Raw genomic sequence first — 16,739 nt, 5'->3', positions numbered from 1 at the left:
GGCTGCATTTAAACATCTGGAGAGGCCCAGACTTTTAAATGCCATTTCAAAAGAGGGGCCATTCACATATGGGAAAGCTTGGTACATCTGCCTGGATAGGGTGGGAAGAGAGAATGGTTTGGGTGGGCCTACAACATAGATGTGGATTCCCTATTTCACATAAGGAATTCTCGCCTGCATTGAGAAACCTAGCCCTGCCCCAAGGCACGTCTAAGTTCCTGCTTTAGGGAACTTTGTGACATAGAACCTTCTCTCATAGCACCAGGCCTCTCCAGGCTTACCAGGGATCCTTGGTGTCTAGTGCGGTGGGCGTGATGCCCTCACCCCTGTCTCATATCTCTGGCCATTCAAAATTACTGAGACCTCTAGCAATATCATGGAATTATTGCTATGGGCCAGGCTTTCTTGTATGGGCATTTTGCTCCTGTAGAGATAGATTTATAAGGAAACTTGACTCTTAGAAGTAATACCATATTATCACTAGGGATGGTTACCTGTGGGGAGGCTGCCACGAATTGGGCTCCGACGCACAGATGGGGGTCTCCCCTGTTGGAGGGCAGTGTTCTGTGCCACAAGGGGGGCTGTTTTGGGTTCATACTGCAAGAGGGAGCTTCTTGGGAGTGGTCTGTGTGGTGCCGGGAAGTGTGACTGTTAGCTATGGGGGGGGGGGGGGTTGCTTAGTGGGGAGGGTTGGGTTCCATAGGAGGGGTTGCACAGGGGGCCTCTAAGAAATGGGAACTTCTGGCATCAAGGGGTAGGGGTTGCCTATTGAAGAGTGTTCAGGGGGCCTCAAAGGGATGAGGAGTGCTGGCATTGAGAGAGGGGAGGCGCTTATTGAGTGGGGTCACTGATGATGGGACCTTTTACAGAAGTGACAGTTTTAGAAGGCTGTTTCCATGTCTATATTTAGGTGGGGAGAAAGTTGTACAGCTTTCTAGCATAGCTTCTACTTCTGTACTTTGGAGGGGCTTTTACGTGCAGCCATGTACCTGTTTTCCAAGAGTCTCTTGTAAAATTAGTATTGGAATTCCCCATGTCCTGACTTAGAATATGGAGAAGGGAATTCACACATCTAAAATCTGCCTTTATGTGCATACTTTTGCTTTCATTATTGCTGCCTCATAACTTACCCACAGAAACTGTGCCTGCTTTCTCTATGGAAACATTTTTTTTTTTCTTGAGTAAAATAACCATGTAGTTAATGCAAAACTATGCCTGGTGTTCAATCATCTTCCCTCCCCCTCCCCCGGAATGCCAGTTTATCTACAGAAATTACTCTCAGTATCATCTTCCATTTTTATTAATGGCTGTAATTTTTTGCAGTATGTTAGTCTTAAATATTGCAGCATTATATAAAGTGTTTAGACAGAAGTATTAATAAATGAACCATGTTAAGTACACCGATTCACATTATACTGACAAGAAGGCTTGAGAATCAATAGTGGTATAGCCTATAATCTTTAGAAAAATTCTGCCCTTGGATTGCCTTAAGCAGATTTTTCTTTTTAAATAATCACTTGGCTGATAGCAGTGAGGGAGCCCTCCAGATATTACTGTAGTAATGCAAATTTCAGCAATTTGTCGCTCTTAGGCAGTTACTTGGACGGATACCTTCATAAGCATTTGTTGCAGTTTGCAGTCTCCTTTCACTTCTCCCTCCTCCCAAAAGAAAAGTCTGGCTGTTGACATATTTGTCAGCTTGGCTGTTGTATAACTGCTAGCATAGCACCAGGAGGATCAGTACATTGATCTCTAGGCACAGTTTAGCAGGGTTGCTAATTTTGCAGTTTCCAGTGGGTCTTTAATGGCTTACAAGTACATCTGCTCCATAGCAGTATATAGAAAATATAAAAAGGCACAGTTGTCAGTGGGTGCATTCATTTTTGTTTTGGGAACAAGTTATGTATGGAAATGAATACACATTTTAGAATCGGAGCCTTGGACTGTTACCCTGCTTACTCTAGTTGTGAAAACTGTTGCTTCATATCTGAACTGTTTGATTTCTTTACAGACTGGATGAGTGGATATACCTGTGAGAGTGAAGTTTTATAGGGCATGAATGTTCTTCTTTGGATGCAGTCTGCTTTCCTATTTAAATTATGGAGTTCTTTTTCTATTTAAATGTTGGTTTTTTGATTGTACACCGCGTAGATACGCATTGTCAGTACAGGTGGTATAAAAAGTTTTAATAAACATTGTATTGGGCAGCTAATCCATTATGTGTAGTTCATATTTGTTTTAAGTTGCTAGTCAAGTGGATTGCACATATGTTTCACTGGGAAATGTGTGGTTTTTCTGGTTTGTAGGAAGGCTTTTACTTTATGAACAGAAGGGCCCTTTTACTAAACTGTGTTAGGCACTATTAAGTGCCTAATGCAACTTAAACTGGCATACCTTGGGTATGTGCACACAATAACCACATGCTAAAAAAATATTTACATTTATTTTTGAGGGGGCACGACTGGGAAGCAGAAAGTGGGCATTCCTGTGTTAATCAGCACAGCTACATTATCATGTGCTAATAGATTAGCGCAGGAATAGCATATGAGCCCTTACCACCTACAAAATGGGTAGTGGTAGGTGCACATGAACTAATGTTTTTTTTTTAATGGCCATGTGCTATTGACAACATTAGCATATGGCCATAGATACAAGAAATAGAACAGTTTTACAGCTGATGGAAAATCCCACGTAAGGGCCACTTTTCACTCCAGCTCAGTAAAAAGACCCCAGAATCATTGAGTGAGTTGGGTAATCTGTACTGAAATATAACTAGTATGCATTATTCTCACCCTATTGGATAAAGAGAGAGATTTACTAAAATGTTAAATTGTGCCCTCCCAGACATAGATAAAAAGTATTTCCGGGCTTGTACACAATACACAGTGTAAATATGTGCAAATATTGTTAATACAATGTATTGTATTTCTTTTAGGTTTTGCTTATCCAAGATCCTACATGGGACTTACCACATCTTCTTCAGTTGCCTGAGAATTATAATACCATCTTTCAATACTACCACAAAAAAACATGCACTGTTTGTATGAAGGTCCCTAAAGATCCTGGTCTTTGTCTGGTCTGCGGTAATTTTGTTTGCCTAAAGGGGCTTTGCTGTAAACAACAGAGCTGCTGTGAATGTGTATTGGTAAGGAATCATCAATATATATATTTACTTGCAATAAAAGAAAATTGCTGTTCTCCCAACCAGTTCTGTAGATCTTAACTATACATTGAGTGAAAAAATATTTTCTCCTTTTTGTTCTAAATGTGCTACTACATAACTTCATGGAGTGTCTTCTAGTCTATGTACTTTTTGAAAGAGTAAACAAACGATTTTGTATTTACCCATTCAGATTTTGTATACCTCTATTACATCTCCCCTCAGCTGTCGTCCTCTCTAAACTGAAGAACCCTAACCTTTTTAGCCTTTCCTCATATGAGTTGTTCCATCCCCTTAATCATTTTGGTCACCCATCTTTGTACCTTTTCCAGTTCCATTACATCTTGTTTGAGATGTAGGGACCAGAACTGCATGCAGTACTCAGTGTGGTCTCACAATGGAGTGATAAAGGCATTGTTTTATTCTCTATACCTTTCCTAATAAGTCTCAATATTTGCTTTTTTGGCCACCACCACCCCACACTGAGCAGAAGATTTCAAAGTATTGTCTATGATGATATTTAAATCCTTCGGTAGTGACTCCTAATGACTCCTATGTACATCATCTGTATTCCTTATTATAATCTTTGCTTTAAAAGGGTTGGATTCGAGATGTGCACATTTGAATTCAGCTATGTGCAAATTAGCCATGTCCAGGGCCACAGCAGCCTCCATCACTACACTCTTTATGTTTGTATAAAAAGAACCGTTGAAATAACACATTTTTGGAGGAGTAGCCTAGTGGTTACTGCAGTGGACTTTGATCCTGGGGAACTGAGTTCGATTCCCACTGCAGCTCCTTGTAACTCTGGGCAAGTCACATAACCCTCCATTACCCCTGGTACAAAATAAGTACCTGAATATATGTAAACCGCTTTGAATGTAGTTGCAGAAACCTCAGAAAGGCGGTATATCAAGTCCCATTTCCCTTTCCCTTTATTAAATCAACTAGGTCAATAGGGATTTGTAGTGGGAGTGATCTTCAGCGCTAAACTTTCATTCTTAGATTGTAAAACTTTCTATTTTTCTTCTGTCTTTCAAAACCAGTTCATAATCATAGTGGAGTTAGGGGGGCCAGGTGTTATCCAATTAGACTCTCTTCTCACATATGACTAATCAGTGTAGGCACGTGGGCATGTAGAGAAAAACTTAGTAATTGTCCATTTATACATACAAACTTGAAGAGATCAGCTCTTGTCTTCGTTGCATTATATTGTACTACAGAAACATAAGACCCTTTTCTAAGGCATCCATGTCTTTTGTCAACACCACATCTCATGTACAGTCCTCTCCCTACTCTTCAGTATCTAATTCATATTATCACAGGTTACTAGTTGGGTTCTTTTTATGCACTAGCTGTTATCATGTAGTAATGCTGTTATGTATTATCTGCCAAAGATCCCATTGCATAGAATGGGCCTTGTAGCAGGTAACGCACAATAACCATTAATAAATGACTCCCTTATTTACTCATTGCCAGTGTAGATGATAAATCTTAGGATGCATTTGTTTCTGGACCTACCATTATTAAACAGTAGCGTAGTCCTTTTCAAATGTCAACATCAGTTATAGAAATTCACCAGGAATTTTCTATTGTGTTTTCATATGGCAACAGTTGAGTATGTAACCAGATCATTTTTATTGGATTAACATATGAATTATTCAAAGATGAGGGTGTATATGAACTTTTGATACCACATACATCATCTCTGAGCAGGAAACTTAATGGTGTTTAGGGTTTAATTTTTATTTCATGCTATGTTGTTTCTGGGGGGTTTTTATGATCTGATTTTCTTTTTTATTTGTCTTGTGGAACTGTATTTGATGTTGATTTTTGTATACTGCTCTTAGAATGATTGAGTGACTAATTGAATAAATATACCCTCATCTTTGGGTAATTTTTATGAGGATATCACAACATACTAAAAATTTGGGTTTTCTTTATAACTAATACACAGTTGGTGGAACTCGGCTCTACAGTATGTAATGGTGATTTGAAAAAATATATTTTGCATGCAATGCAACAAATTCAGAATATAGTGTAATATGCAAACATTGAAATATATCTTACCAAAATGATATATACAAGAAGGGTCCAGTTATTTGTATGCTAATACTTGAAACAGAAAAATATTAACAACCTCTACCAGGTTGAAGTTTCTCTAAATAGCATGACTTGAAATCAGGCATAAAGAATATAAATTATGTACCCTATTCGAGAAGGTAAAACAGAACAGCTTGAAATGTAGAGCCATTGGTGATCTGACCAAATAAAATTTAAATTAACATGCTATATGAAGCTATTTCTGGGATTAAAAAACAACCATTTCAAAACTCTAGAATATCAAAAACCGTTGAAGATTGAGGATTTAGTTTTGGAAGACAACCTGAACTCCTTTAACACTTTGTAATACTTTACTATCAGTACTTTTATCTTCTATTATATGCAAAAAAAATATGTCCAGTTCTAACAGATGTATTCTATTGCCAAAATCACATTCTCCTTGGCCCATATAGTCTCCATCATTTAAGACGTTACTGTAATATGCCACTTTCTGCTTTTTTTTTTTTTTACACATAGCATTGAGTATAAATTTTAACTAGTACACTAAGAGGCATATTTTCAAAGCACTTTGGGAGGCTAAGTTCCATAGGTTTCTATGGAACTTTGGGAGGCTAAGTGCTTTGAAAATGAGCCCCTAAGAGGATGTGAACTGGAAGCTATACAAAGGTTACATAAAAACAAAAAGGGTCTAGTAGTAGTCTGAATTTTGTAGAGTGACTTCTATTATTGAATACACAGTTCTGTTGCAAAATTATTTCCGAGAGGCCTGTCATACTATTTCCTAGTGCTCTCTCCCATCTTCCCTAACGTTGTTCATGAGGCCTCATGTTTGCTTGATGATTTTAATTAATTGTACTTTCCTACTAAGCAAGAACAATCTGGACATAAACAATAAACAATTTCAACAGAAACAAATATGCAAATGAAAATACATATTATGGCATTATGCTGCTTAATGTTGACACAATCCACAATAAAACATTTTAATATTCAGCATAGGGTGTAAGTAGAGGTGGAACATATAGACAGATAAGATAGTGGAAAAAAAGTTAGAGAATCAGAGGGGTAACTTAAGAAAGTTGCATGTCTAGTTAGGTGCATGAATATGTTTTCAGCTGGGGTAGGCGTGGATAAGTATGCTACAGTATGTGCAGCTGGTGTTAGTCCTTGTGTGTGTTGCTACTTCCACTAAAGGCTTGGAAGAAGAGCCAAGCTTTCACCTGCTTCCTGAAGTAGAGAGAGTTTTGCATTGAGTGAAGCCTTGTGAGGAGTGCATTCCAGAGTGTGGGAGTTACTCGGAGAAGGCTTATTGCTGGATATCTTTATGTGATATCTTTTGGAGATGGTGTGGGTTAGGGATACTCCTTAGGGGAGGGCCTTAGCAACTTTGAAGGTGTGTAGAGGGAGATCTTGTTCAAATACTCTGGCCCATTTCCTTTAAGAGCCTTGAAAGTCCTGTATTGTACTGGTAGTTGGTGTGATGTAGAATGATGTGATATGATCACATTGCTTAAACCTATCAGTCTTTCTGCAGCATTCTGAATTAGTTGGAGCTAGTGCAAATCCTTTGTAATCAGACTGATATAGAATGGATTGCACTAATCCAGTCTTGATAATGGTATGGCATGAACCTCTATGACAAGACTGTTTACAATAGCAGTAGGATCTGGAAAAAAATGAAATACAAAAATAAAAACATAAACATAAAACACGGGAACACAGAAAGGAGGGAAATGTGAATAGCACAACAATCTTAACCCAGAGACAGTTTCTTCAAACATATATGAACAGATATTGAGGCTGCACAACTAAAAGCTGTGGTATGAGTTGTCAAGCCAGATTTTCTTTTGAGATGGAATCACTAAATAATTTGCCTGAGATGATCTCAACACCAAAGATTCCATGACTTCATGTCATCGTGACAACTCATTCACCCTGGGTGCACGCCGCTGGGGGGGGTGCCCGCGTGCCTGTTGGCCGAGTCTGCTTGTTCCCTCCCTGCTGCTCCCTCTGCGCGGAACAGGTTACTTCCTGTTCCGGGGCAGAGGGAGCAGCAGGGAACAAGCGGACTCAGAGCCGACAGGCGCGCGGCCCCCCCCCCCCCCCACCACCAGCAGGTAAAAATGTACCCGGGGGGGTGTGCATCGGCGATCCGCCCTGGGTGTCAGCCAGCCTAGGAACGCCACTGATTGGCCCATAGATTTAGTGACTCAAAACAATCACTATATTGACAACATCTCTTGGTCTCCAGTACCCTGGTCAGACTGTAAAAAATTAACTTTCACTCTATACTGGAAGGAATACATTAAAACAATTTAATTCCTGAGGCCTCCTCAGTTTTTCAATCTAGAGGCAAAATTGACTCTGTAAAATTATGGTCTAATATACTAAATAACCAAGCTCTACCTCAAATAGACGCAATCAATTTCATGTCTGTCTGGGATGCTTTAAGTAAATCTATTCTGGATGATTTAGCTCCTACAAAAACCAAAACTAGATAATCCCAAGAAAGCATCCCCCTGGTTCAGTCATGAAACTCTCCTGTTGAAAAGATAATTTAGAAAGAAAGTAGTCAAAACCAAATCGGATGTCAATAAAGTTAGAAATTGGCCATAAGGGCTTCTAAATCTAAAATTAGAGAAACCAAAAACCTTTATTGTAACAAACAAATAGGTGGATCATCTATGAATACTTAAAAAAAAAAACTCTGTAATTAACTCCCTACCAAATACTAAGAATTTATCCCAATCAAATGAATAGACCCCTACTGCATCTCAACTAGCACCGTATTTTGAGTACAAAATTCTTAAAATAGAAAAGGTGTCATAAAGACCAACAAAATTTCTATTACCTCCCTAACGAACCGATAAACCTATATGGAGGTTTAGTAGCCAATAAATCATGGGCTTAATTCCTAGATTCGTTGCTAGAGACAGTAAAATCATTTCTGCTGAAATATTCCTCCTCTCATTGTTCCTTGGATGCTTGTCCAAGCTACCTTCTAGAAGATGCCCCAAGCACTTTATTAATCTCCTCAAAACAAACATGTCCTTCATGTTAAAGTCATGGTTTCTTCCCAAATAATATAGGCTCAATAATACTTGTATTCCAAAAACTCTGTCTGCCTCATTTGATGTCACCAACTACAGACCAGTAGCATCCATTTCTCTACTGTCTAAAGTCATGGAAGGTATTGTTGCTGCCCAGCTTATGGAATATCTTTTATCTTTTTCACTCCTGCACAAATCCCAATCAGGTTTCAGACCCTCCTATAGTATTGAAACAGTCCTTACCACTCTAACTTCCAAATTCAAGAAAGAAACCAGTTATGGTAAAAAGATAATCCAAATGCAATTTGATATGTTGAGTGTGTTTAATGTGATGGACTACAGCATACTATTAAAAACCTAGATCACTTTGGCCTAAGTGGTTTCAAGGTTTTCTTAAATTCGGATCATATCAAGTGAAGATGGCTGGTTCCATTTCTCCTCCTTGGTCCCCTGATTGCGGAGTGCCTCAGGGTTCTCTACTCTCCCCCATTTTATTTAACATAATGATGTGTCCCCTAGGTAGCGGACTAGAATCTGCAGATTTCAAAACCTTCATATATGTAGATGTCACTATTTACTTCCCTTTCAGTAAACTTATTTCTGAAATCTTACATCAAATGAAACTAGGCCTTGACCTCATAGAATCTTGGGCATCTGAATTCGGATTGAAACTCAACAGGGACAAAATGAAATTTCTGGTCATTACTACCCCGTACGATTCCACTCCCTTCAATTCATTTACCATTGATCAAACTTCTTATCCTTTAGAATCCACTCTGAAGATCCTTGGTGTTATCATTGATCATCAGCTCACATGTGAACAACATGTCTCCCATGTCATTTCCAAATCATTTACAACTCTCTGGAAGCTTAACTGCATCAGGCCCTACTTTACATCTGGAACCCTTAGACTACTGGTTCAATCTCTAGTTCTCTCACAGTTGGATTACTGTAATGCTATATACTCGGGTTGTAAGGAGCAGGTCCTAAAAGACTCCAAACTGTACAAAACACAGCCGCTCAATTTATTTTTGAAGTACCCCATTTTGAGCAAGCCACTCCTTTATTAATTAGATTACATTGGCTCCCCATTAAAGCCAAAATCTCATTCAAGCTATGTGCCTTTGTATTCCAGATATTGCATGGATTAGCTCCATATTATATGAACCATTTAGTAGAAATATCTTCATATAAAGCCTCCTTTGGAGCCGGGAACCGTCACATACTTTGTCCACCAACTTTAAAAAATGTAAAAGCATGGTATATAAATCAGTACTTTCTGCTGATTTCACCTGTATTGGAAACAACTCTATTAGATTTCATCCTAACTACTTACAGTTCTGAAAATTACTAAAAACTCATTTCTTCACCAATTTATTCCAGAATTCATTACATTAGTTAATATAATAATAACCAGTTGATAGCCTTGTCTCTTTTCTGTATTGCGAATCTATCAATATATACACTATTTGTAGTCTATTTGCTAATCTGTTACTCTCAGCCACTTCATCATATTACTTCACTATTATTGAAATTCAAACTCTGTATTAAACTGTATGCCACATTGAACTTGAGCTTGTTTTTGAGATAATGTGGAATATAAATGGCATAAATAAATAAATAAATAAAAATTTCAGCACCCTAGAAGGTTGATAGAAATAAAGGGATGAATGCAAATAAACTAGACATCATGTACAGATCACCTGGCGAACTAGTATCAAAATTTTAAACTTGTGCCTTACCAAAACTGGTAACCAGTCTGCTTTTCTAATGTAGCCCCCACAACTTCTAGCAGCAGCTTTGTGGTACTAGTAAGTACTGGAGTCTGATGCATATGTAGGTCTATGTATATTAGTTATAGTGTAGGTTAGTCATATTTTGTTTGAACAATATAGACCTACAGTCATGAACTTACATGTATCTAATTAAGCTTAATGCATTTGGATTTCCCACCGGCAGACAAATTTGAATTTTTGAGAGTATAGCCATGGGCTGGGGGGTTTGCTTAAACGTTAGAAGTAACTATAGAATGTATTCCATTTGTTTTTGGATGACTCCACTTATCATAGTTTGTTTCTCAGTCTCCAAGAATCTGAATCGGTAAGGTCTTTGCTGATAGTCACGATACAGCAGAAGAGCAGTATGCTTTGCCCTTGCATCAATGATGTGCTGCACACACTTTAAACGTGGTAGCTGTTAATGACTCAGAAGATGCTTGTAATGATACAGCGTAGAAGAAGATTTGGCAAAATGTTCAGCATTATGAAACAAGACAAGTCAAAGTGCTCAGGCAGCTGATGTTGTACAAGAAAAAATGCAATATGCAGCTGATTGTTCCTAATGCAATGTGGTAGAATTGTTAATTTATTCCATTGACAAAAACATGAACTCAGATAGCCTTCTTAATGAATTATGCACAACTTTGGAAGTGACTGGATTCAGACAGCATGAAATAATTTTTGTGGGTGAGTACTACTATGTTATGAGTCCACTGGCAGCTACTCTGGACATCCTACAAAGTGAAGATAAATGTTACTTGGGCTTTTTGCTGCCAAACGAAGCTGACTAAAGTTGGTTTAGACCTTAAATATGCCTCATCTCTGGTTCGTGCATTTCGATATGGGATCAGTGTGTTCTGGTCATTATCTTGACGTCTAAGATTTGCTGAAAAGACTTTTCAGCACAGGCAAACAAATTGACTCCAAACAGATGTACATTTTGAAATGCAATTATTCTTTCGTTGTAGTAAGGAACTGTTTAGGTAAACTGATTAAATTGACTAGAGTTGAATTCAGTAAGAAGAATGACCTGATTTTGAAGTTGTTCCTTTCAACACAGTTGCTAGAAGTGAGATTATATATTGTCGAAACAACCGTTTATATCCAGCAATTATACATTTTCCAAGTTTATTAAAATCTGATATACGCTGAAAGTTCTAGGCAGTGCACAATAGAAAACAACTAATAAAAAAGGCCCGTTTCTGACAGAAATGAAATGAGCGCTAGCAAGGTTTTCCTCGGAGTGTGTATGTTTGAGAGAGAGTGTGTGTCAGAGAGAGACATAGCGTGTGTGTGTGAATTTGTGTGTAAGAGACAGAATGTCTGTGTGTGTCACAGAGAGAGAGTGTGATAGACAGGGAGTGTGTCAGAGAGAGTTTATGTGAGAGACAGTGAGTGAGTGTGAGCCCCAACCCCCCTCTCGCAGGGCCCCCCTCCCCACCCCCACCTCTCTGGTCTCAGGACCCCTCCCCACCTCCCTCTCCCCTGCCCCCCTCCAGCTATCCATGTCCAGCGACCCCCCCCCCCCCCCGGCGCATCAAACCCCCCTCGCCACCCCGCAGCTGCCAGTGGTAACACTATCCAGCCGCTGCTGCTTCTCCTGTTGAGCAGCAGCGCCGCTACAAAAAGAAAAAAAGCGATAAATGTTTTTAAAAACATTTATGTTTTTTTTTCTTTTTGTAGCAGCCGCTGCTGCTCAACAGGAGAAGCAGCAGCGGCCGGACAGCGTTACCAGTGGCAGCTGCGGGGGGGGGGGGGGTGTTGATGTGCTTCGGGTGGGGGTGTTTGATGTGGTTCGGGGGGGGGGGGGTTCTGTGATGCTGCGCTTGTAGTTTTTTGATGCGCCGCTCCCTGCCACTTGCTCCGAAGTGGCAGGGAGGGGCGCACTGACAGCTGAGTCCCAGTATTTTCTGTAATACCTTCAAAATGTCTTCTGCTAGTAAACCTTTCAAGAACCAATTAATTTTTTAAGTACTTGTGTATATAAGCTATTTTTCTTAATCTTCTTTCTTAGCACTCCCAGAACTGTGGAGCTGGAACAGGGATATTCCTTTTGATCAATGCATCAGTCATCATCATCATTCGCGGCCATCGGTTCTGCTTGTGGGGCTCTGTCTATCTGGATGCACATGGTGAAGAAGATAGAGACCTTAGGTAAAAGCTTCGTATGATTACACGTTTTTTGTAGCTCAGCAACTTCTCTTTCAGTTCCTTTTATCTTCCAGCATTTTGCAACCTGCCCTTCATTCACAGTTGGAATTATTTTCTATGTTTTTTAATAACTATTTATATATTTTTCAGTGACAATGAGCACTTAACCACTAAGGTGTTGAACGAATGTGGAATTTTTCCCTATTTTTATTTACTCATCCTGATTTATGCTATCTAGCGATTGCAGCTCTGTGGCATAGAGGTAGAGATCACATGTAGTCCTCTGGCATGTAACACAAGTGTGCTCTTGATCCAGTCAGTGAATATTTTGTTTGATGTCTGGAGCTCTGTTTTGGGAACTGTGGACACTGTCCTCTGCAGTGTCCCTTGATCCCACTGGTCCAGGAAGCAAGAGCATAATCTAAAGATCACACCTAGATGTTTTCTCACAAGCCAGCATGCAGTTGTGGCTACTGAGCCATGGAGTTAGTATAACAATTCTCCTTAAAAAAAAAAATGCTTTCAATTAAATGCAATTAAGGTGCAGACATCATGGTTTCACCTTTCTTTCTAGCTTCCGTGTTGGAATCTTAAGGTTATTATGTTCCAAAGTTTAAACTTCAAATTAGCCAATTGGGTTAGCTGATTCAGGGGATTTACTCAAGCTCTTTAAGAGACTTAGGGCCAGATGCACTAAACTTTACGAGCCAATAACGAGCCATTAACGAGCAAGTAGTAAACCCTGGCATGCACTAAACGCAAACAGAATGCAGATGAGCAAATTGTGTAGAAACCCTATTGAAATGAGATGTACTAAGCTTTTCCGCATGCCCTAACGCTGGGAAATCTAATGAGAGATCTGTACCTCTCGTTGGGGCTGCGTGGGCTTGGAAAACTTATAAAATGTCAAAAAAAAATCGGGAGGGGGGAAAAATGACCAAGTGCTCGTAAGGAGCGCCCTATATGGACGGCCTTGCCCCCCCCCCCCCCCCCCCGCCCAAGGTCGCCGAAGCCACTCCCCCTCCGCCCTGCATTGAAATCAGAACTTTACACAGCCCCGGCCCCCCTCCCTTCCTTCCTTCCTTACCTTGAAATGACAGCTTCCCTGCCATCCCTCTGCCCCCCCCCCCCCCGTGGCCCCTCCGGAGTTGAGAGGCGCTGTGATGGCCCAGTGGCGAAGGAGGGGGGAGTGGCGGCGGCGATGACCTCGGGGGGGGGGTGGGGCGGCGGGGGCTGGGCTATGGGGTGCGCTGGATGGCTGGGAATCTGTTATTTCAAGGAAGGAGGGGGGCCGGGGCTGCGTAAAGTTCTGATTGTCAATGCATGGGGGGAGTGGCGGCAACCTCAGGGGGGGGGGTGGCAAGGACGTCCATAAAGGACGTGTTTTTCTTTTGTTTTTTGACGTCCTTGGCATGGCGCAGATCAGCCAGCATAACGCTTGGCTGCTCTGCCGCATGCTCTACCGGCCCATTATCCGACGATTTTACGAAGGATTAGCGAATGCAAGTGAGCTGCAACGAACAGCTCATTTGCATTCCCTTTCCTTCATGCATAGCCGTTCCATACCGATTCGCTATGGAGTTCGGTACGGAACGGCTCTAACGACGACTTTAGTGCATCCCCCCCCCCTTAGACTTTGTTTTATGGATCAAGCATTCAGTTTTTTTAAATGGCATTATATGTATGTCCAAAAAATATGATCTATAGAAAATTGCAGTGGCAAAATATGAACTCTGATCTGAATAATATCCCAAACCTGACATAATATCTTTAAAAGAAACTTGCTTTGTTTTTTTCCTATGATTTTTCCTGTAGGCGTGGTAAGCCTCTCTACATGTGTAAAGAAAGGTATAAAATGCTAGAGCAGCAATGGGTGTCGCATACCTTCGATCACATCAATAAAAGATGGGGCCGCATTACGATGGATTGTGACTCATCCGCTTCGTCATCACATCATGTTACCACCTGTACTATGAATGCAATTTAACCAACAATAAGCTTTAAATATTATGAGGGTGTGTATGTTGTGGGAGAGTGAAGGAAGCACAGAGAGCAGCTAAGAAAAGCTATGTCGGGTATAGAGGGAGAGTGTGGCAGGGGCAGAATTCATACCATTGTGAAGCCTTTCAGTGACTAGGTGCTACTGATGCCACATCATTGGTACAATGATTTTAAAATATCTTCTTTTCATGATGAGACAAAATAAAATTGTTTAGAAGGCCTTGTTAAAAGGAAAAAAAAAGGTCTAGTTTAGATACGAAGCACAAGTTGTACTTTTAATTGTGTCAATATATTATATGACAGAGATAGAAATCCATTTTCTTCCTCCTCAGGAGTGTTGAGTGAACTGTGTGTTTAATGCAAGTGGCATCTGTTAATCATATTGAGCAAACGTTTCTTTTTGCTTTTGTGTTGATTTGAGATATTTGCTATCTCTGTATATGTAATTATAAAGAGTAAACACTTTTTTTGTGAGATAATGTATAGTAAAGGAACATATAAATGTAGAATTTTAAAGTATCTATAGTTCTTTTCTTGAGGAGTCTATTGAAATCTATCAGGCTTTGCTGAACACCCAGTTATTCTCAGGAATTACATATGTTCTCAGTAATGAATGAAATAGCTGTAAAATTATTATTGCTGCTGCTGATGTAATACAGTTGATATCTTTGGGAGGAAGAAGGTGTGTTCAGAATAACTTCCCCATGACAGTAGAGCCCTAGTAAAAATAACTCACAGTGTATTATACACAATGAATTCATAAGAGACAGGAGGGCAGATCCTAATTACAACCATGCGTGCCTGCATGTCATCATGTGTGTTTCAGAATGATTGGACTGGAAATGTGCAGACTGTCCTGTAAATGAAGTACTTTTAGAACTTTGCTGTCAACTCAAAAGGCTCATCTCTGTTGTATTTGTGCAGTGTAATCACTGCTTTCTGCTCAGTTTTCTAAAAGAAGAAAGCTCAGCAGAGGTGGTCTTGTCAAATGAGCAATGCATCTTAATGGAAGAACACCAAATAAACAGTTTAATTTTGAAGGGCTTTAAAACATAAAAAACAATTCTATAATTGTGTTCCTGCAGTTTGACATGTGCATGTCTCCCACTTATGCAATGAACTTATAGAATACTGTAAGTTGCAAGTATGTTTGATGCACAGGCATGCCATAGACCTGGCATAAGTGTGCATGCCTACATTTAGGCACGCCAGGGGTTACACTAGTATTTTGTAATGGAAATCCGGGCACCCACATGCTGTTATAGTATAGGCATCCTCGTGCAGCACTGGGGCTCCTACATCTAAGTCCCCTATTATAAAATTTCCCCCGTGATAACTATATGCAAGATTCTGCACGCCTCTATGCTGTTTGTAAGGTTTAAAACATTTACATTGTTCTCTGTCGAAAAGCAGGATAAAATCCTGCCATATTAGAGAGTGACATCATCTAACAACGCTGACATGGACCCTGCTTTTAGAGTTCTGAAAGACCAGAAGGTCTTTCCATGCATGCATTGAGTTTCATGCAGCAGTTGCCTCTGTCTTTTCCAAACTATTACATGGGTACAGTTCTTGCTCTCTCCTTCACTGTCACTTTTTCAAGAGTTGCCTTGAATCACCTGATAAGCAGAAAACTGTTGCTATGAAGCAAGGCCTAGTCCGGATTTAGAAGGGCCCTCTATGCAAAGAATGATGAGAGCAAATTACCTTGATGTTGGACGTGGATGACAACTCCTTGACATAGGCAGCAGAACTTAATGGGTCACAGTGTCCATGGCCCTACCAATTTTTTGCCTCATGCAATATTACAACCAGGGACATGGGAGAGACAGAGCTTGATTTGTTTATTCTCACCAAACAAAACATGTTCCCACTGCCCTTGCCTGTTGAGAGTAGTCCAAAGAAGAGCAGTACACATGTCTTAATATGATAAATAGGCTCTATTTGTGCCACTCTGTAAAAGAAAGTCCCCACGTGGCCATGTTTCGCCTCACTAGAGGCTGCGTCGGGGGCTATAAAACAGATGTGTGGAAGAAACATAAAAACCATACAATAAATCGTAAAACATAAAACACCAATCCTGAATACTAAAAACTATTAAAAACGTCTTCATAGGACCAAACCACCAATACGTTATTAGAAGCAGAGTCGACACCTTTAGAAGATAAGTCTTAACACACAAGTATAATGTTTAAAGACATACTATTAAAGCAGGTTTACTTAATAAAGCAGAAACTCATAAGGAACATAGTTAATATGTTAAACAAAATAATATGCAAAAAGCATAACTGAAAATACACAGAAATATTGCATTAAACCCAAACTAGTACACCCAACTGTAACAGACCATCAAGCAAAGTATGATAGAATTTCATAAGAACCAATAAAAAAAATCAAACTATATACTACTGAATGTGTCAACTCACGAGAAACTTGTACCAAATGAATCTAAATAAACAAGGTAAGGGACAAATACCTATTGAGGTCCCAAAGGGCACAAACCAGCAATAAAGCTAAAAATCTATTGAAAACAGC

General features: G+C 39.8%; 1 protein-coding gene across 1 annotated transcript in view; it reads left to right on the top strand.

Moving 5' to 3' along the window:
* UBR3 (ubiquitin protein ligase E3 component n-recognin 3) overlaps positions 1–16,489 on the top strand; it is a 686,242-nt gene extending 669,753 nt beyond the window's left edge. The window contains 3 exon segments of the mRNA XM_030210854.1: positions 2,936–3,145; positions 12,067–12,206; positions 14,019–16,489. Coding sequence (XP_030066714.1) covers positions 2,936–3,145; positions 12,067–12,206; positions 14,019–14,190 — 522 coding nt within the window. The 3' untranslated portion in view covers positions 14,191–16,489.
* The last annotated feature ends 250 nt before the right edge of the window (positions 16,490–16,739 follow it).

The sequence above is a fragment of the Microcaecilia unicolor genome, chromosome 7 (assembly GCF_901765095.1).
Source record: "Microcaecilia unicolor chromosome 7, aMicUni1.1, whole genome shotgun sequence".
Lineage (NCBI taxonomy): Eukaryota > Metazoa > Chordata > Amphibia > Gymnophiona > Siphonopidae > Microcaecilia > Microcaecilia unicolor.
The sequence above is the reverse complement of the archived record's forward strand: the minus strand, read 5'-3'. Positions and strand labels throughout refer to the sequence as shown.